The sequence below is a fragment of the Eublepharis macularius genome, chromosome 9 (assembly GCF_028583425.1).
Source record: "Eublepharis macularius isolate TG4126 chromosome 9, MPM_Emac_v1.0, whole genome shotgun sequence".
Classification (NCBI taxonomy): domain Eukaryota; kingdom Metazoa; phylum Chordata; class Lepidosauria; order Squamata; family Eublepharidae; genus Eublepharis; species Eublepharis macularius.
The window spans coordinates 61,738,483-61,761,697 of NC_072798.1; the positions used below are offsets into that span (position 1 = coordinate 61,738,483).

The 23,215-nt window shown below is 40.2% G+C and overlaps 1 protein-coding gene across 1 annotated transcript in view; it reads right to left on the reverse strand.

Annotated features, from left to right (window-relative positions):
- TRHDE (thyrotropin releasing hormone degrading enzyme) overlaps window positions 1-23,215 on the reverse strand; it is a 362,232-nt gene that overhangs the window by 188,490 nt on the left and 150,527 nt on the right. The window contains exon 4 of the mRNA XM_054989042.1: window positions 1,961-2,115. Within this exon, the coding sequence (XP_054845017.1) occupies window positions 1,961-2,115 (155 nt within the window). The remainder of the gene's footprint in view (window positions 1-1,960; window positions 2,116-23,215) is intronic.

Genomic DNA, 23,215 nt, shown 5'->3' on the forward strand with positions numbered 1-23,215 from the left:
AACGTACAGATTAAAAACATAAATAAAAATAACCAGAAGCAACAAGATACTTCTTTGCAATGAAACTTTAGGCTAACTATAAATAAAACACTGGCAAACAAAACTGAATCTTCAACCTTATTCAATTCAATTTATAACACACAAATATTGCTAAATGAAGAGTATGAAAGAATTTTGTAGTAAAAGAATTTATTTTGAACACAAGTATTATCATTTTGCACAAATTTTATACTGACAAGGGAATGGGTGTCAAAATTCATATTAAATTTATACTGGAAATGCTAAATATTGTATAACAGATTCGAGGCCAAACTACATGTTATGTGGGAGATATGTTATTTGCTGATGTTTTCATTAACACTAAAGAGCAGCCATGAAGGGCTGGTTTAGATTGGGCTACAGTGTGTGCGTGGGAGGGAGGTGCGTTGACCCATTCTTTACACCAGTTTCCCTGACAGAAGTAGCCTCATGCAGCTCATATTAGCAATGGTGGAGACAGCATTTTGAAATGACAAGTTGATGAACCAGCACAGAAATAAACAGTATTAACCCTCCCCTCAGCGCTGTAGCTCCAGTTTAATCCCCCCTTCCACACATGCACAAACACATGCAGAGAAAAGGTAGGGAGAGGAAAGAAAATGTTGTGAGATCTAGCTAGGGATCTCACATAATATGCAGTTTGATCCTTGGCAGTTAAGTATTTTTGATACAAAGCTTTCTAGTTAATTTGTCCAGCAAAGGGCAGAATTCAAACAAAAAAACTGAAGCACTTATAATTTCAATGGGAAAGTTAAAAATATGCTTAACAGCGCAATCTTTCACACATTTACTTAGAAGTTTATTCAATAGGCCTTATTTCTAAAGAGCACGGGATTGCAGCGTTACTGCACAATTGTATCAATAATCATTCAGACATCCACTCCACGGTAGACAGTGAAACCTACCATCAGGTAAGTATGCACAGGATTGCAGGATAAATCTGTACTATCCATCAATCACAAATTCACCTATAAACCTCTTCACTGCAGAGTTCCTCTTATGCTAAACTCCAGAAAGGAGCCATGTTAGTCTGCTGCAGCAACAGCAAGTCACATAGCACTTCATGCAGCAATCTTTAAATTGTCACAAGATGCTTTGTTGCCTTCAGAGGCTAGGACCCATTTTGGAAAAAAAAAGTGCTACAAATTTCCTGTAGGATCGCTAGAAACGTCATAACCCATGTGTCATAAAGATTATAAATAAAACATGATAGATTCTAAGCTGAAGGCTGTAGGGTTCCAGTGGAGAGGGCAGATTTCTACTTCCTAGAGTGTATTGTTTCCAACATTTACATTCAGCTTGTACTACGAAAAAATTATACTATGTTTAGATCAAAACAAGAAGATGGAAGAAAAAGAATGTGAAATATGTGTAACATGGGGTTATTACAAAGTTTCTCAGTATATTTAACGCCTCCAATACTCAAAGAGGCAAGATATCCATCATTTATGAGCCAAAGACCAGTGGCAGGAAAAATAAAGGAGAAAAAACTGCTTCCAAAGTTTATGTACGAGGAGAAAAGGGACTCTCAAATTGATTTCAGCCAATGCAAATTTTGACAAGTACATGAAACCCAGGCTGAAAGTCTTTCGGTAGGGTAATAAATCATTCCCAGCGACCATCATAAGACTTAACTGTATGATGTCCAAAGTCTATTACAACCACTTTGAAGTTATATACTATTTATCGGAACCACTGTATGAAGGCCGTCAAAGTACTATTTATCATTATCATTGGGAACTCTGTTAACATTCAATTATGTGTTCCTTTTCATCATGCTAGTCTCATCAAGTCTTTATACTTCACTATAACTAAAATAAGCTCATCCAAGTATATCTCTGATGGGACAATCAGTACATTTTTAATTTTTTTTCTTAAAAAGATGATAAATGGTCACAAATAATAGGGTTTTTACTCCTACCTGATGGCATAGCTCATGTACAATGACCATTGTGACATCAAGTAAGTATGATATGGAAGAAATGCTGGGATCCAGAAGTATTCTCTGCTCCACAAAAACACTTAATCCCCAGTTCTCCATAGCAGCATATGGATGCTTAGGCACAGCTAATAGATCTAGAAACAAAACAAAATGTTCTTTTTTATATGCTTGTGGGACTTATTAAGTTCTGAAAACTCAGAAAGTAAAATGCATAAACTGTCATTAGGATTATTTTTCAAACAACTGTGCACAAACAAAAGTAATTTCTGTTACTTTTGCAATAAAACATATTAAAAATTATTTTAATTAGAAGAGACTTCACTGCTTCCCACATCACATCTTATGAAATCTCTACATGCTGTACCACAGTTAAAATTTAATTATGTATTCCTCATCATTTGTTTAGGCACAAAAAGTCAGTGCCAACATTCCAGTATTAACCAGGTTGAAAACAAGAGTGTCTTTATTAATACCTGGCATTTACAGTGGCATTTACAGGGCTATCCTAAGTCACAATGAAGAGACTTGCTTAGGACTGCTCTGTTAAAACATAGTATCTTCACACTAAGAATTTTGTTTTAGTTTAATACAGTTGCCTATCAAGAGAAGAGCAGTACTTACTGAGAAAAGCTTCATGGCCTCAATCCGTGCAACACTGAACCTTCAGAACACAGATGACTTTGAGGCTCAAGGCCTCTAAGAACTTGCCTGGGGCTTGGTTTCAAGAAACAGCCAAATAAAATGATGAAACTGTTTCTTGACTGTACCATATCAAACAAACAATGCTTCTGAATTCATCTCCCTCTGTATTTCTCCGCAAATTCAGTGCACCCAGCTTCCCTTGTCCTAGTTGATGAATGGCACCTGTCCATTTGTTTTCAGCCATTCTCTGTGCCGGAATATCACTAATTTCTAAAGATTGCTGTGTGTGCCTAGTTAAGTTTGCTGTGGTTTTGTTCCCATAAATTCTGGTAGCTTCCACACTGTGAGGATTCTCTCCATGTTACTTTCATCACCACCATGAACAAAAAGACACTCACATTAACGGCAGAACCCACATGGGAGTTTTCTGCAGAATTTTTCTGAGTTTTCCCTTCTATCCATGCTCCACAATGACTCCATATTGGCTCTTGAGGGCATGGTCATCATGGTAACTCTACCCCCTCTTTCTTCTTTTCTTCATGCATGTATGAACATGGTTCTATTAAAATTTGGAACAGAAAGTGCCAGTACATTGGTATAGCGCTATAATGATGTATCGCCACTTATCTGTTTCAAATTCTTATAGCAATAGATCATTCATTACAGTGCCATAACAATCTGTTGTCACTTGTGTATCTAAAATTTAAATAGAACCATTACAGCATTATAGCAATTATATTTTTAAAAAACTTAAAATGCTCTCTGGCGTCACGGCAGGAAAAAAATGCTGAGAAATTGGTGCCTACAAGGGGTTGACAGTGAGAAAAGGGCATCAGTCTAGACAGAACTTTTGCAGCACATGACAATGTGCACCATTCCTTCCAGAAGATGTCCTAACATACTCAGACTGTGTTCTTTCCAAAAACTTCAAAATAAAGCAGGTAGGGGAATAGTGGATTGAGGATCGGGAAAAACTGGAAACAGGATGATTACAGCATGTCATCTGCATGCACCAAAATTCATTCCTGTTTGGAAGCCAAGGTAGAGAAAAACCTCTTAATGGAAGTTGCTTCTTTTCCCATTCAGGTAAGACATGTATACAAGTGTTAAGATACACTAACATACTAATCTTATTTTTGCTTCTAATGGCAGTTCACACAGCCCCATCAACAGGTAATTTTACTTACACCTAAGTGTGTATCTTGGTCTATATTGTTCCACATTCCTTTCAGATAAACAAGAGGATTCAACTTATTATGTTAGTGCACATCTTAATGAAAGCCTGAGTGGTGTACTGGTTAGAGAGTCAGACTAGGATCAGAGATGGGCACGATCCGAATTACGATCGAAAAAAACCCACGATAATGGCGATCGTGCGATCATGACCTGGCGGATCGTTATCGTCCACAGCCAACGATCCAGCGATTGGGAGGGGCCTGGATCGGGGCGATCGGGCTCAGATCGGGGATCCAGACACTCAGGCGCCAGCCATCTATTCCCCTGGCAACAGAGCCAGGGGAATGCCTGAGCTCTGTTTGTCCTCCTTCTGTCACCCTGGAAACCCGAATGGAAGCCCAGCTTTCCTTGATCAGCAGGGCTTCCTTCCTACCACAGAGCAGCAAAGCAATCACCAGTTGGGAGAAGACACCCAGGGGAGGGAGAGGGAAGGGGTGTTCTGTAGCCATGGGCACTCCAATCTCATCCCTGCAAACCCTGATAGGCAGCTCTGACGGCCAAACACAAGACAGCCAAACACAAACACAGATGCCGCTGGCATCACCCACCGTTCCTGTATCGCTGGGAACAGCGGGGCGCCCCTCCGCTTTTGCTTCCACGATCCACGGATCGGGAACGGGAGATGCTCGGTGCGGGTCGTTAAATCGGGATCGTCGCTGGCGCCGATCCACGATCAGCTTGATCGTTAATTTTTTTTGGATCGTGCCCATCTCTAACTAGGATCTAGGTGACCAGGTCCCCACTCTGCCATGGAAGCTTGCTGGGTAACTCTGGGCCCATCACACACACTCAGCACAACCTACCTCCCAAGGTTGTTGTGAAAATAAAATGGAGGGGAGAAGAATGATACAAGCTGTTCTGGGTCCCCACTGAGGAGAAAGATGGGGATATGAATGAAGTAAATAAATCAAAAATGTGCAGAGTTTGCCCATTTAGATAGATTTAACAAAAAAATTAATGAAATTCATCAAGTCTTTCCTGTTTTAAAAAAGTTACATGAGGATATCTAAGAATATGTATTCCAGTTGCACATGGAGTCTATTTAAAACCAGACTTCTTTCCTAGTTTATCATGTGAGATCTTTTCTGGCTTCTGAATCCTCCTCTAATCCTCGATTCTAAAGTGCCTCACTAATGTTCATAGAGGGAATGATAGATGGAAAAGTGCCTCCTTTTTCTTTTGTCACTGAGAAACCATACAAGAATAAAGAAAAAACTCAATTTGTTTATTGAAAAATCAGACTTCTGGTTGAAGGTATAATGCTGTGATTTAAATCTCTGCCTTTTCAAGGGTTATAACTTATAACTTATATATAAGTAGTACTTATAAGTAGTTATAAGTACTACTTCTGTAACTCATTGATTCCCAACATACTGGTGGGCACCATGACACTGCAAAAGGGTTACCTGGTGTCCATTTGCTTCTTCCCCAAAGTAAATATCCAGTTTGCCCTGGTTTTCCTCTCCTTGGAGCAGGACGTGTTTTAAAGAGAAGTATTTATTGCATGTTTGCACGGATCATCCATTCAGAAATAGCTGCCTCAATTGTACAAGGATGCTTGCCTTGAAATTTCCAAACTTTATTTGATTGGTCCAGCACTCCATGGCAGCCATTTTGTGACTGGCCTCAGCTCCCAATGACAGCCATTTTGTGATAAAACCTACTTCTCACTCTCAAAATTTCAAAAGTACCCACACAATCAACAAGATTAGGAACCCCTGCCATACCAGAACACTTTCTTTTTTTCAAGTCCAGCTCTTAACAATTAGTAGAGCTCAGGGTTTTTTTTCTGGGGAAAAAGGTGGCGGAACTCTCAAGAGGGAAATGAGGAAGAAACACTCGGGTTTCTTTGAAATAATGTTATTTTCAAGCACTATTGCCGAGTATTTTCAAGAGGTGCCAGAACTCTGTTCCACCACATTCCCCCGGAAAAAAAGCCCTGGTAGAGCTACTGTAGCATAGCAGTTGTGGTTGGGATGCAAATCAGCACTCTGCTGGTTCAAGTCTTATTACTGCCATTACCTCAGCAGGTAGCCTTAGGCAAGCCACTCCTCTCAGCCCCATCTTCCCAGGTGTATTTTGTGGCTAATATTAACACTGTCTTTGTTCACCATTTTGAGTGGGGCACTAATCTGTCTAGAAGAGCAGTATATAAGCACAGTTATTATTATTAAAATAATCACTAAATACATCTAATTCAGCCATGAAAGAAGTAGTAATTCATCCCTTACTGATTGGATAGGATAGGAGGATTTGGTCAATTTAATCCTCTTTCATACTTAGCACTCTTGGGAAAAAATAACTGAGTGAAAGAACAGCTCCAAACTCCTAAGTGAAGTCTCTTTCCTTTATCTTGGGCCGTTTCCACATACTGTTAAAGAGATGGCACACTCACTAAACTCTGCAATTTTTTTCACTTACTCCATACATCTTCAACTTCAAAGCGGAAGCAGGCAGTTTGGCTTTTGTTATTTTGGCATCTTTTAGCCAGCACAGGAAAGTTAGGGAAATTCCGTTCTCAGAAAAGACGCTGAAAAAACAGAAGCCAAACTGCCTGCTTTCGCTTTGAAATCGGAGATGTATGGAGTGTGTGGGGGGGAAAAACGACCAGAGTTCAGTGAGTGAGCCATCTCTTTAACAGCGTGTGGAAACGGCCTTGGTTTCAGCCCTGGTTGCTGTGCCATCCCAAAGGGCGGGGATTCAACCGACTGCACGGAGGAGGCCGGCCCCAGCATTAAGTCATCTAAGGGAGGACCTGAGTGAAGCCCTCCCAACTCAGGTCGGGCTTCGTCAGCCTCCCTCCGATTGGCCCCTTAGCCAGCCAGCCGGGCCCTCCTATTGGCTGGCGGGGATGCAGGACTACATTAGTCAGCCTGCATCAGGGCCAGGCATCTGATGCTGGGCCAGCAAGGAATGTCGTCCTGCCTTTCCCCCGGCCCTGAGAAGCCCAGCAAACGACGGCGTTGGTAAGTCCCCGCCGTATGCTTATGGAACTGTGAGAGATACATAAAAAGAAGAGGTAATATTTTTGTGCTAACCCTATTCAATACATGAACAGATTTTTAAACAGTCAATCATTACATACTTTTTAGACTATCTTGATGAGTATATCAAGGATAATAATAATAACTATGCTATTATTGCTATTGCATTTCATTTTTATACCACTCTTCTGGACAGATAAGTGCTCACTAAGAGCAGTGAACAAACTCAGTTTTATTATTCCCACAATACAGCTGGAGCTGAGAGCAGTGGCTTTCCCAAGGCCACCTGGTGAGTTCATGACAGTAGTGAGATTCAAATCATCCAAGTGCGCCATTGCAGCTCAATTACTTAATCATTGCACGACACCATCTCATACTTGGATGGTTCATCTTTCATGTGGCTTCATCTTCCATTTGCAAAAAGAAAGGATCAAAGAATGATTTCTGAAATATATTTTGTTGCATATCACAAGGTTTTATTCTGTGCCCATTACAGTTCAATACTTAGACACACAAGCTAAGACTATCCATAGTTATGAAGTGAATCGGCATCAATATGCTTTAGAAACTAATGCTGCAGGAAAATGGTTGTGGTGGCAAAAAAGTATATGAAGGGATTGATAAATATCTTCAGAGCAAGTCTGGAGAATCTCTGTTGCCTAACCATTACTCTATAAAAGATTCACACTCTCTGCCAACGTACTTGTTGCTATATATGGTTCTAAAATGGAGCTTTCACGACTAGATACACATATAATACATGGGCAAATGACAGTGATAGATAACTGAGGGACAAACTAGATGTGACAATGTCCTCATGGCTGCCATGGAGACACCATGGCCTATCTTGATCCCCACTGAGCCTGGGTAGCCAGAACCTGAGGAAGAGCAGGAAACACAGGAGACCCTCACATAGTAGAAGACTCTGCTCCAACTCTTCCAGAGGCTGTCCCAAGACTCTTGGGTTGATGCTCCTCCACTAGAACTTCCCTCTGTTCTCGCACAGATCCTGGGGCAACTAAATACCAGGACCTGACCCATGAGCCCGCCAGGATCCGCCACCACCCAGCAGTAGCAGTGGATGCAGCAAGCTTGTGCTGAAATAGTTGAGAGGAGATGCAATTTACAGCCTATGCACCAGCTATGGAACCAGTTTAGACTTTGGTTCTCTGCAAGGAAGAGAGCCATTGCTATATCAACCAGTTCACAAGACTACAACCCTTGTGTGCCATACCCAGCTCCAGAACCTGCCAAATGGTAGTCTGTGGGGTATGTCCTTGTTCTTAAGGAGACCAGCAGACCAGGAAACTTGAAGACAGACCACTGCCACTGTTAACTGATTTTAAAATGCTAAAGTGCATCAGTCTTGTTTCCTCCCATCACCATTTCAACTGCTGAAACAGCCATGGGGTATGTGGCAGTTTCGGAAACAAGAGCACTCAGAGTGCCGTGCTCTGGGTCCAATCACGATTGGGCCTTTACAGTACTTTAAAAACACTTTAAAATGGCAGCAGCATTCCCATGGTGACCCTAATCATGTGATAAATAAGGATATGATATTGACAATATATTATCCAAAACTATCAGGTTAGCCTAAAGAGTAAGGGCTTTCTATTCTAACCTTTTCTCAAAGAACATTTTCTGTAGCAGATAATATGGCCTGATTTTTCAATTATACAACCTTAAAATTCAAAGCCAATGTTTTTATATTGTTGTGGGAGATTAAGTAATCTTTTTGGTTCCTTGAAACATTTCTTATTTTATGCAAATTGTGTATTTTCATTTCACCAACAGTTCATTATGTCCCTTGTCTGTTATCATAAGGAATAAAACTTCACTAACAATAAACGACATGGTAAAACTGGAATAACAGTCTACAGAGCAGGGAAGACAGTGGGAGATCTCCTAATACTAATCATGAACTGCATTTGCTTTCAACTGAAATTCTTTACGAGCGTAGATCAAGAAGGAAGAATTCCTTTAATAAGTAATGTTCCCAATGAACTTCTGCAGTTTGCTCTACAACTTTAATCATTGTGGAAGGCTTCGTAGTGTTTCGGTTTTTCTGTGGCATTCCACACAACAAGAGGTACTCATAGCTGAAGAATCGGTGTGTATACATCTTTTTCCCAGGTTTTCTCTGACCACATTATCCCTGACTTTTTTAAAAAGTCGCAGTAAACTTGCTGTTTTTAACATGCAGAACTTTTTCTTTGGCTTTTCTCATCATTTGACCATTTGCCCTCTCCAGATTCATCACAACATTGATTGGTGGATTTGGTTGCCAACCACAGTTCTCTACACCCACTTCCCACATCTTATCCCAACCTCCATTTTTTTTTAAAAAAAAAATGTGCTACAACGTTGCAATGTTTCTACAATTGTGATTAGTGGGGCAGTCGGCCATTATTAATTGAAACAACTGAATATACACAATTAATGAGAAGCTGAATAAGTTACAGAAGACCACTTCAAGCATGCTGTATTTATTTTTGATTCTCCAATGATTGTCACTGTCTGTGATGGTCCCTTTACAACTGAATTGCACAGTACTTGGTAACCTCTCATGGTCCGGGAGTTGCCACCTGCTGTGCTTCACAGTTTGACCTGAGGACCTATGGACATGGGGATATATGGCCTGTTGAGCCAGTCACAGGAGATTAATAAACCTTGTTGAGGCTTTATCTGTTGTTGCAGGTTCAGGACCTACAGCTTCTCCACAGTGCGTGCTTTAGAAGCTGAGGATTCCTATGGCATTTACTCCAATGCTTCCCCACCGAGTGTGTGCAAGAAGCTTGGAATTTGTTTTGTTGGGCCCAAGGCTCCACCTGGGTGTGCAGAAAATCCAAGGCTTCCATGCCGAGTGTGTACAAGAACCTTGGAATGTTGTTTTGTTTGGGGCCCAAGGCTCCACCTGGGTGCACTGGATCTCCAAGGCTTCCTTGCCTGGGGTGCACGAAGTTTGGAACTTTGTTTGGGGCCCAAGGCATCCCTGCCAGGTGTGTGCAAGAAGTTTGAGCCCCCGTTTGAGGTTTTAATCCAAAGCTCCCCACCTGTGATGCACAAGGAGCTTGGAATTGGGGTGAAGGGCTAGGCGAAGGCCATAGAGCTCTCTTTATAGTATTTGGAAAGGGGCCTGTGGTCCCCCCCCATCTGAAAATCAGGGCTGAATTTGCTGACCTTTGCTGAGGGGATGGAAGGAACAACATTTTGGAGGATATGCGGCAAGGGCATGATTGGCTTTAAGCAATCTGTGGGGCATGAAGGCCTAAGCAGAGGTTTGGCCTTAGCGGTGACAGGTTAGAAGTTGTGGGAAATGAGTGGACCGGTGACCATACTTGGTATATCCCCATTGGTGGGGAACTGGGATCTATCAGAAGCGATTGGCTGCTTTACAGCCCAGTTGCGAGGGCAGATGCCCTGGTGGAGAACCCCTGGACAAGCCAGTCCCCCCCCCCAGCTTTATGGCCAGGTGGGGGAGCTTTGAAGGGGTGAACCACTTCGCCTGACCAGGCCAGGTCCCAACTATACAATGGATGGCTCACACCCAGGTCAGCAGTTGGCTCGCCCAGACAGGTCAGGGAGGAGGTCCAGGACTGATTCCAGGGCCTGACCTGTACTGCTAGTTAGGCCCTTGTCATGTTGACAGATATGTTGTTGTAATGTTAATAAAATGGCCCTTTAGTTCCCAATACTTGTGTCTGCCTCTTCATTCCGATTCAGGGGGGTGGGGGTGGGGACAAATCCATATTCTGTGGTTTTCCCATCAGGAGAAAAACAACTTTCCAGATCATGCATATGGGTTTATTAATGGTTTCTTGAATTTTTTTCCTTCTATGCTGCTCCTGCTGAGAAATCAATTAAAATGTTGATTTCCTTTGTCTTGCTAGGATGTGTGGTACTTCCACATAATTAATGATCCCAAGGAAAAATGGGATTCTGTAATTCAAAATGAAAGTGTAATCTAACTTAGGACTGTTTACTGTAACTCTTCAAGGTCTTCTCCTCTCCATGTTTATTTCTATAGATCATTTCACTGAAAAAGTGAAGAACTAAACTTGGCATTCTATGCAAGCAAAACATGGGCTCTGCCACTGAACTACTTTCCCTATTACATCTTTGGGTTCAGCATAAATCCAAGTCCATTCTAAACCAATCACAGTCAGGGTGGCCAACCCTAAGGGACCTCAGCAGGGTATAATGCCATAGTGCCACCCTCCAAAGCAGCTGTTTTCTCCAGGGGAAGTGATCTCTGTCAGCTGGAGATTCCAGGAAATCTCCAGTCCCCACCTGGAGGCCAGCAACCCTATTCACTGCCCATGCCTGTTCAAGGCAATTTCATTACTTCATTTTGGACAGTTTATAAATGGAAGAAACATAATTATTCCAATAATGTATATGTGATTGACTAAAACTAATTGCTGTGTAAGTCAGTCAGGAAGACTTCTGGCTTATCTTAAAAAAAAAACCTGTGCATATGGCCTGGCATCTTTTGTTTCCAAACATTTTAATTAAGGCAACATAACTACTGAAGCTGTGCAATAATATATGCTTGTAATTATTACTGTTCAGCAGCATGATCATGATAAAAAAATAAAAGTAACACAGCCCTTTAAAATGATCTAAAAACGTTTGAAGTCTTCTGCTTGTCTTTGGGCAAGCTTGTAGGTTCTATTTGGTGCATAATTTCAAAAGTGATGATTTTCAGTTTGCTTTACTGTATTACATAAAGCCCATGGGCACTTAAGCCTTGAAATTATCAGGTATATATAACTGAAAAGAAAAGCTTCCAAGATACCCACCTGCAGCAGGTGTGTCCTAGATCTGAAGCATCTCTGCAAGCATCCTTGCTGTTACTTACACAGCTGTTGTTTATCCACCTTCTCTTCTCCCCAGGTATGTCAGCAAATACCATGACTAGCTCCTTGAGTAATTTCTGTTATTATAAAATAGGCTGCTGGTCAACGGTAGTAGACCTGGTTTATCTTTATCTGTCACCCACTAAATTATTTTCCTGATTTCTTTCATAAAGGGAAATAATTTACTGCAACTGAATAAAATGTGAAGAGGCCCCCTCATACTCCCAAGTGGACTGTCATATGGTTACATCTATGAAGACAGAGAGAAACTAACACATGCTGCATGGCCATATGTAGTTCTGGATCAACTATTTTACTAAATAAAACTATGGAGCAGAAAACCATGCTGTGATGTAATTATACAGTGGGGGGGAGGTGTTTCCTGTTTGAAAAATGTGCTCAATCCTGTTCCATGCAATGGGGTTCTCTGTTGCTCATCGAACAGTAGCTGCTCCCACAGGCCAATACACAGAAGTAACGGCAAAATTCTTAGCTTCAGGAATATATAGATTGGCTGTTGTGGGTTTTCCGGGCTGTATTGCCGTGGTCTTGGCATTGTAGTTCCTGACGTTTCGCCAGCAGCTGTGGCTGGCATCTTCAGAGGTGTAGCACCAAAAGACAGAGATCTCTCAGTGTCACAGTGTGGAAAAGATGTTGGCATGTCAGTGACACTGAGAGATCTCTATCTTTTGGTGCTACACCTCTGAAGATGCCAACCACAGCTGCTGGCGAAACGTCAGGAACTACAATGCCAAGACCACGGCAATACAGCCCGGAAAACCCACAACAGCCATCGTTCTCCGGCCGTGAAAGCCTTCGACAATACAATATATAGATTGCTGAAACCAAATATTACAGGTGCCAAAATCATTTCAGAGGAAATTAAAAATAGCACTATGTTTTTGTGTTTTATTTGTATGGTTTTGCATCTGTGTAAAGGTGAATGCTGACAGAGAACAAAGCAAAGCACAGTGGGCAACACAGCTGAGGTTCCATCTCATATTTTGGCATAGATCCCACCATGTCTCAAAAGTGTAATTATCTGTGGAACTTGCTTGTTATTTACTAATTCTCTTTGTCTGTAATGTTTCAGACTGACACACTAAAGGGTTTGGTTTTTATGTTTCTCGGATATTTCCACCATCTGACTTATGCAGCAATTGCTTACAGGAAAGTATGAGCAAAAAAAACCCTAAGATAAATAAGGATTTTTTAAAAAAATTAAAACTACACAATAAATAAATAATTTGGAAAGCCGCAATCAAATACTTTGCCACCAAACTGCTTTTAACAGTTACATCATATCCTCCAGCATTTTACACATGAAAAGCAGGACACCTCATGACTTGTAACACCCCAATTCTCACAGCAAGAATCCCTACTTGAGCCGATTCTTCTAATTATACAGTGCTGAAGGATCTTCTCTATGGTTGTATATTACACTGATTACAAAAGCAGAAACATATTTATTACTTGGAGTGTCCTTTTCTCAAAGCTTGGACTAAGAGGGCAATTAAAGGTAGCACCATTTTTTGTAATGTTGGCTCCATTTAAATTTGAAATATGGCTCTTTGCTTGCCTACAATAGGTAACCTTATTAATTCTCCATTCAATACATTTTTGAAGAGTTCTAATAAAAGCAACCATCCAGAAAGAATTATTTCTACAATCAAGGTTTAGAACATTTCTAGAACAAATTTCCATTAATGATTAATTTAAACAAATCTTGAGTACAGTTAATAATTGGAGTGTGCTTCTGTGAAATAAATACATTTTAATCACTTTAAAACAGTTTAAAGGAAACTGCCTACTAGAAAACTGCATGTTTACTGATATGGTTATTACATATAAAACCATAACGATATGGTTGCTACATTAAGAATCTTACTGTCTAAGTAATACTTTGGCCACAGCAGACATCCAAAGCTCAATAGGATGAGGATATTGGAAATCTAAGAACAGACCCTCAGAATTTCTAAACTTATTTATAAACAAGATCTGCAGGAGGGAATAGAATTTGTAACTGGACTGCATTTTGGGGTGAGGAAAGGAGTAACCTTTTTTCTGCCACATGGTTTTCCCAAATACCACAATTGGAGAGATTTACACTGACTAAACCATGGAAGTGAGTTTTTTTTTAAAAAAATGTCAAATGAATACACACAACACAGCCTTTTCATGAATGAGATCACCGGTTTCTCAGGATCAGTACTGTCAATTACTCTAACAGGCAGCAGCTCTCCAGAATCTCAGGTGGTGGCCCTTCACATCACTTAGAGTCAAACCTGATGTGATGATTTCCTACAGTCCACCATGGGGATGTCTCCACCATTTTAGGGATGAAATTCCTTCTATTCAGAAAAGCTGCCAGGGACCAGTCCTTATCAGGATTGTAGCATGGGAGAGGAGGGGAGCCTGTTACACCCTCATATGCCATTTTCAAGAGGCCAAATATCAGCGAACAGGAGAACCTCCTCCCCATACACACACACCACACCAAGTCTACTTTATTAAAAAGTCCAGTAGCACCTTTAAGACTAACCAACTTTACTAAGGCGTAAGCTTTTGAGAATCACAGCTCTCTTCGTCAGATGCCTCTGACAAAGAGAGCTGTGATTCATGAAAGCTTATGCCTCAATAAAGTTGGTTAGTCTTGAAGGTGCTACTAGACTTTTTACTATTTTGTAACTACAGACTAACACGGCTAACTCCTCTGGATCCAAGTCTACTTTGGCTGTTAGTCCTTCTAATTGGGAGGTGCTAGGGATTGAACCTGGAATCTTCTGCATGCAAAGCAGATGGCCTAACTCTGAACTATAGGACATCCCAATGGCATGTCAGCACCCAATATTTTTACCACTTCTGATAATATAATATGGATTCTGGAAATAATAAGCAAAAGGTTTCAGATGATAAGCTGATGTCCCCTGCGCTTCTTCTGGAGTGATTCTCAACACTAAACAGAAAGGATACCGCGATTCAGTTTCAAGCTTTAAGATTTGATCCCAGACAATGAAAAAAATCACTGATGTATCTCTCAAAGCAAAAAATGGTTTTGAAACAGCTGCCTTAATAACAGCAGAGACAAAATTTCCTGATGTTGCAAAAAGAAAACAAAAGCTACTGAGATTTCTAATTCTCTTCCTCAGTCAAAAGAATAAAGTAATCTTGTTTAATTGTATTCTCTTCTGCTGTATGTCAGAAGACCACAGCAAATATTGCTGTTTGACCTTTTAAAAATTAATGCATTATAAAGGGAAATGGTAGGTGAAGCAACTTAATATTTGGCAGCGTTGCTAACTTCTTCAAGCAGCTAACAAAGCTAACAAAGAGGTAACATAATATTTGACGTTACTAACTTCTTCAAGCAGCTAACAAAAAATACTTTACTTAGAGCCAAGCCATACTCTTCCAGGCTGGGAGCAGTAATTTATTATTGGATCTCCCAAGATTTTAAAAAACTTTAAAGCAGCCACTGGGGAGGGAGTATTTTGATCAGAAAAGCACGTCAGGAAGAGTGTTCAGAGCACATTTCTCCTGCTTTAATTTGCTTTCCTCCCTGAAGTTGTTATTAGACCAACATGGAAAGAGAGAAAAATACAGATGTTAGCATGGTGAACATCTACCTGGAGGGAATTCCATGAGTTGGCCACAACCACTTAAAAGGACCTCTCTCTGGTAGGTACTTCTCTAACTTTCAGATCAAAGGTGTCCAAAGAAGGGTTTCTGATGAAGATTTGAACTAATGGACATGTTCATATGGAAAGAGGTCATCTTTCAGACACCCTAGTCCTAGATCATTTGAGGCTTTAAAAGGATGATTTCACTAATTTTAATTGTACCCAGAAACAAACTGATATCCAGTGAAGATCTTTGATCACTAGAAATTTGTAATCTCTGAAGCAACTTACATATATCGAAAAAAATGTTAATTTTGTCCCACCCACAACCACACCCAACCATCAGGATCAGCTTTCCAAGAACTGCAGAGAGAATTGATGAGGTGGGAAACTACATCCTTTGGAGTTATTAGTTAACTCTCTACACTCAGAACTGCTTCTGGAAGCTTGGACTTGGTGGAGATACAGTAATAATAATAATAATTTATCTGATTTCCAGCCCTCCCTCCCCGCAAGCGGGCTCAGGGTGGGTTACAACCATGTCATAAAACAGATGAATCATTTAAATACATTAAATGTATTAAAATCAGAGTCAGCAATAAGTACCTATAAAATCCCAAGATTTTTACATCATCCCAGCCAATATAAGTAAGGGAAGAGGGAGTACCGTTGGGAGGTATTTCTAAAACAACTAATACTCGCCTCATCCAAATGACTGGCTGAACATCTCCATCTTGCAGGCCTGCCAAAAAGACATAAGATCCTGGTGGGCCCAAGTGTCCTCCAACAGAGAGTTCCCCCAGGTAGGAGCCAGGACTGAAAAGGCCCTGGCCCTGGCCAAGGCCAGCTGAGCCTCCCCGGGGCTAGGGACCACCAGTAGATGTTTTCTAAGTGCTCTCTGGGATATATATGGGGAAAGGCAGTCCCTCAGATATGTTGGTCCCAGTCCATTTAGGGCTTTAAAGGTTAAAACCAAAAACTTGAACCTGATCCAGAACTCTACGAGAAGCCAATGCAGCTGCTGTAAGATCAGGGTAATGTGTGCCCTGTATGGTACTCCCATCAGGACACGCGCAGATGCATTCTGGACCCGCTGTAATTTCCAGGTATTTATAATATGCAAGACTTACAAAACCACCTCTAAATACCAGGATCAAGTCTCATACTTGTACTTTCAAGTCCTAAATGGCACAGACCAGAATATCTGAAGGACCATCTCCATTGTTATCCACCTGTTCAGATGTTAAGGTCTATGAATCATGTTCTGCAAGAATCTACAGTGGATAAACCTTAAAAAAACTTGGTCAGCTTGTTTATCAGAAGTCTTTTAAAATGATACACAATCTTATGAGCAGTCCAAGGGATTCGATCCATTTTAATTGAGAAAGCCAATCTAAGTGGATTTTACAGTGATCTGTTTTCATCTTCTTGCAACTTTTATTCTTATTTAGTGATGATGTTTCTGTATTTTATTTATTTATTTACTGTAATCTGGCCTGAATATTTTACATGGAAGAATTAAAAATAAAGACTTATGAAAACTTAAAATAAATTGAAGTGTTCAATTTGCAAGGGTGTTGCAAGGGTGGAGGGAATAGAACTCAAATACCATCACAATTGCTTCTCCACCTGAAACCACTTCATTTAGATGCCCACTTCTACTGTCTGTCCCACTTATTCCGACCACTAACCATGCCTTGCTTTAAATTTTCCCTTCCAGAGTTTTAAGTTTCTGGCATTTCGGCAACAGACTCATTGTACACATGAGTGCACTGCCAAAAACACCTTGTTTGGCCAATGGTATGGAAGTCTGACTTGATAAGAATCTCAATCGAAAACATTTCAATCAGAATCAAATGGTGTGTTGAAGACCCTGAAGAATAACCATTGACACACAACAGTTAATTGTTGCCTGTTTTATCGCTACCTATGGCACATCACTGTAATTACCTTATAGTAAGCAACATAAACAATGGATGGCTTTTCAAAAAGCTCTTGATATGAACAGCAGATGCTTAATGCACTATAAATTGTAAAGATCCCAAGAGTGGAAAATATAAGAAAGAACCATCAACATGGGGTGGGGGAAGGAAAGAATTAGTTATTACATGAAAAGAAAAACCACAGTGCCATTCAAGCTGTTACGTCTTCACAATTAACAAAACGCTATTTTTCTGTTCTGAAAACAAAATAAACTGATTTAGTACATAACATGAACATTCTTAAATGCTTTTACATTTTATAGCATCCATCATCAATAGTTTTATCATTTCAAAAAGTACCAAATCATTTAGTGACGAACTGAGAAATGAATTCAGTTTCCCAGTGACACTGAATTATGTGTCATGTAGAAACAACACTGAAATTATGAGCAACTCTTTTTTCTTTTAAAACAATACTTGAACAAATCCATCTGAATTGATTCATGGTGTTTTGCAAGAGCAAGCATCTTTCACAAAGTTTCTAGTAAGGACAGATATCACAGTACTAACACATAAATATTTCCTCTCTGCTTCAGTGCTTATGTTCTTAATACACACTCTCTTTCAGTATACGTGAGATCAAAGAATGACACAGACAGAATGCATGCACAGGCAGAGACTGAATTCAGATTCTTGCTATTCTCACTTGTACTAGCTGTGCATAATGTACAGCAGTTATGGTGTGTATACGACATCCATCAAATGAAGAAATGCATTCTTATTCTGAACATGAAAACATTTGAAAAAGAGAAGTTTTGTAGCCTTTCTAAAATGGGATTTTTAACATAAATACTAAGTGTACTGTCAGGATGGAAAATTGCCAACAGCCATTTTTCTTACACCACAGTTAATAGAGCATGAGGATTCTATGGTGAAAAACAACATGCAACTGATTACTGCACACTTTCAATGAATAAGACTGTAAATGAAAATATCAGCTAAGTCCATGACAAAAAAAAAATTCAGCTGACTAACAATGTAAGATGTGGCATCTTCATGTGAAAACCAAATATTTTTTTATCACTGTGGTTAGCTTTCTTGGATGTTCCTTTTTTAAAAAAAGGTGGCATCTAAATAAAATAAAATGTATATTTTTAAAAAATCAGTTTAAAAATACCATAATCAAGGTGTGATATTTTAGTCCAGATCCTGTTTTGTATAAAAATTAGGGAGAAAATATCAATCATGCACCAGACTTAGCTAGGATGTATAGAGTGCTGACTAGAGGTGGGCACGAATCGTAATACAAATTTAAAAAATGCACGAACCGGGCCGGTTCGTGGTTTGTGAAAACGCGGGTCATGGGGCTGCGTTTTCCACGAACTCCACGACTTTTCCACCCGGTTCATAAGAGTCATGAGCGGTTTGTGAAGTCAGATAGGCTGGCCCCGCCAATCCATTAATTCCCACACGGGATGTGTAAAACTGACAGCCCCATTCTCCTGCTGCCTGCAAGCAGCAGGAGAAAGGGGCCGTCTGTTTCAAATGCCCCACGCTGAGTTCAGCCAATTGGCTGAAGGCAGTGCGGGGTGTGTGAAACTGACAGCCCCATTCTCCTGCCACCTGCAAGCAGCAGGAGAAAGGGGCTGTCTGTTTCAAACGCTCCGCACCAGTTTCACCCAACTGGATGAAGCCTGCGTGGCATGTTTTGAAACTGACAGCCTTCCCCTGCTGGTTGCAAGCAATAGGGGAAGGCTGCAACTTTCAAACGCCCTGCGCTGGCTTCACTCGATCGGATGAAGCCAGCATGGGGTGTTTTGAAACTGACAGCCTTCTCTTGCTGCTTCCAGGCAAAAGGAGAAAAGGGCTGTCAGTTTCAAACACCCCGCGCTGGCTTCATCAGCCAGCGCTGGGCATTTGAAATGCCACGAACCATGAACCGATTCGTGAACCAGGGAAATTCATGGAAGTTCGTAGAACGTGATGAACCATGAATCACGTGGTTCTTTTTTTTCAATTCATGCCCGTGTCTAGTGCTGACCATAAATAACTAGTAGCATTATAGAACAAATCAATGCCTCATTGTGATTTAAGTTGCAATCCACAAAATATACCCATCTGCACCAGCAGAATCCTATCCTCTTCCCTGCACCCCAGCATAGACAACCAATGTATAGAAATCCTTGGCGTATGTACAGCATGTGTACAGCATGCTAGGTTGAACATATAATGCCAGTACTGCTGTGTTCACTAACTGGAGAATTGGGGACAGGTCAGAATGGCAGTTTCCAGGACATGTGCTTGACCCCCTCCTCATTTTTCATTTTTGGAAGAAAAGTAAAAAATATCTTTTTTCACTAACAAAATTGTTCTGTTGAAAGAAATATTCTGATGGTGTTTCCACTTACGCTTTAATTCAGCTGTTTCACTACTTCACTCTTTGGTTGCTTGGATGGTTTGATTTAATTTATGTTGATATTGATATTTTAGCTTTTTAGCTTTTTTGTAAACTATATCTTATTTTTTAGGTATAATCTCCAAATATACCTAAAAAGTAAGATATACATTTAAAAATAAACAGCTAGATAATAATATCAACCACCTCCTACTGTTTTTAAGATGTGACAAAATGATTAAGTTCTTGATACAATTGTCAAAGAACTAAGCTACAAGAGATGAATTAAACAAGGAGCACATGAAGGGAGTCACCGGGAAGCTGAGTTTTAAAAGAGATCAGAAGGCTTTGTCAATTTCCCCTCTCTGTAGAGCCAGGGGAGATTGCGCCTGAGAGGGTTTGTCAATTTCCTCTTTGCCTCCCAAAGGCTCTGTTAGTTTCACCTCCCCTTCTAGGAGGTAAAGGGAAGATTGAAAAACTCTCCCAGGAGCAATGTCCCCTGGCTCTGCAGAGAGGGGAAATCGAAAAAGCCCTCCAATCTCTTTTAAAACTCAGCTTCCAGGCTAACATTACAACTCCCTTCACATGCATGTCCTGATGTAATTTGTCTCTTGTAGCTTAGCTCAAAGAATTCAAGTTCAAGCTGAATTACTTTCCAACTATAGTGACACTCCTTCTGTAAGTAGGAACTTGACCTCAAGAACTTGCTCACTATATCACTCCCTTTTATAATCAACAGGTTTTTAAAAAAACAAAAAACCCTTAGTTTAGCTTATCACTGTTTATCAGGAGGGGAATATCTGTGGAAAGGAATTTTTCATTATTTCCCAAGTATTTTCTAACATAATAATTTTCTTGGTTTACAGAGATTAATAGATTTCCAGATGCATCTATCTTCATATAACATTTCATTGAGATGGCAAGTCCTAATATAAAATAGAATTCTCTAAGGTCATATACACATGACAAATAAAGCCAATTTATTCTAGCATGAGGCCATTTACCTTGAGGTAAGCTATCATGCTGATGCTTCACTATCAGCAAGGTCGCAACCTGAAAACCATCCTTTAACTCTCACATATTAGCCAAATCTGGATATATGCTAAACTGATGTTTTGAGAGCATATAAGGAAGTTTCTCAAATTGTCATCTTTAGAGCTCTGTTCTAAAATGTGGCCTAAATAGTAATACATAAAAACAGCCACAATATAGAAAACATTTGTCCTAACACTGGGTTATGTTTGAGATATGCATATCAAAAATTTTCAGATTAATGTCATTAACTGCATTTGAGGAGAGCATGCTTTTCGTTATTCTGATTTTTTAGGACTCTTTTTCCCACTTTGTGATTTTTCTTCAGGTATTTTGGGATTCCAAAAATTTGGAATCATTTTAGCAATTGCGCCTCCCATCAGAGGCATCAGGAACAAGGAGGGAGAGAGAGGAAGGTGGTCTTGCCAAACAGCTGTTTGGTGACATCTCCCTTCCTTAAAATTTTAAAGGGCTATTCCTTTCTATGGGAAGACCTGGCCTCCAAAGTAAGTATTTTCTAACGACGGTAAAGAGGTCACTTCATTCACCCACAGGAAATAACAGAGAGAAGGCAAGTTCTACTTGATCAGTTGTTAGTCGGCATCTTAAGTCCCTTTAAATTTTAATGGGGCACTATTTTATATGGGGTGAAACCGGGCCAGATCTTCCCATAGAAAATAATGGCCCTTTAAAATTTAATGGGAAACAGAAACCACCAAATATCTGTTTGGTGGACAACCTTCCACTCCTTCTTGGCTCCTAGAGCCCAAACCCCAAAACACTTCTGACGTTCTGGGAGATAAATTTTCATTACTCCTGGAATTTGGCTGTGTTTGGGGACAGTTAAGATAACCCCAAGACAACCCAAAACAGCTAATTTCTGGTTTATTTTCAGCTAGGTATATCTGAGTGTACACACCTAGTTTGGGCGAAAAACCATAATTTGCTACTCATGCTGAGAGATCAGTAATACACCAGAAGGGATTTCAGCAGAAATGCATGGCACAAAATGGTAAACATTACTGCATTTATAAAAATGAACGTTATGAGCGACTTCAGGTTTTCCTAAACAAGGACTGCTTCTTAGAATATGTATCTGGCATTAATGAGCTTGAACTAAAATAATTTATGTGCAGGTTAAGCAAAACTAGCTTGTACCTGAGGTAAACGTATAGCTTGTAGACATTGTCTAAAAACCCAGAGAAGCACATCTTGTCAGAGAAATCCTGCTGATCATAACACAAACTTGATGAAACGTTTATATCCTTGATGTAAATATACATACAAGGTCAAAGTTCAAAGGTTGAACATTTGCATCACCAATATAAAACGACACGAACAATAAAAATCTGCAAACCCCCAAAACAGTTTCTCTTAAGCCGAACAGGCAGCACTGGGTGGGATGGTCCATTGGTCTGGATAATTGTAAGTCAGTCTCAAGTGTTCTGTGCATGATTTGTAAGGAGGTTTTTTTTCTCTGTGTTACTTTCACTGAAACAAGAGTTTGACATGCAGGCTAGAAAACCAGAGGAAGACAAACTAGAGGAGAAAACTAACTTGTTGGTTTGTAGCAGCAGAAAGCAAGCTGAAAGATGGCCTCTCAAGGGGAGAACTGAGAGAACTTGTCTGAGACACTGAAAGATACTGCCAGAGGGCTTCAGAAGAACAAGGAAGTGGATGAGAATCAGCCAGACCATCTGAGACATGAGGGGATAGGATGAAAAATGTGGCCAGGACAGTGGATGAATGATGCCTAAGGGACTAAGGGAAGGTGCCAAAAAGGGCAATGGGATACAACAAGCAGCACTTAAAAAAATAAAAGGGAATGGTAAAAAGCAGAGAAAGTTTAACAAAGTGTTTGGGGCTTAATTTGAGATAGTAGGATTAACTTTTATTGGTTTGAAGATATCTTGTTGCAACACTACATTTTCAGGTCCTCGGCAGTACTCTGGCTTAGTACATCTCCTATTCCTTTGGGGGGAATCTTATAATTGTCACTGCTCACATGCGAAGTACAGAGGGCTAGTGCCCAACAGATCCTTTTTTAATTATAAAAACTCATTCATCCATATATTTTATCTGCAGCCTGATGACTGAGATGCTGGTTTTATTCTGCACTGGCATTGTGTTCCCTTCCCTTTTCACAACTGCCATCTTATTTATTACTGTCATTTATAGTCCGCCTTTCTCACTGAGACTCAAGGCAGATTACACAGTGTGAGATTAGTACAGTCAGTATTAGGAACATTTCCATAAACAATGCCATAGGGTAAATAGATGTAAGTTCACAAAGACATAGCATCAGTAGGAATCCAATACAACATAGTGGTGAGGTCTATGGTTCCTAACTCATTAGCAGAAATTTTAAAACATAATTGCTTCAGCCTTCCATATAATTTTTGCACTTCCAACTGTACTGTACCACTGCTTGCCAAATAAGTGACACAGTTGCACTGATCTCCTGGAAACAGCACTATTGGCTGCAAGATGATTAGGAGGGAGACACTACAACACAGAGCTGTAGTAACACTCCCGCACTGTCCA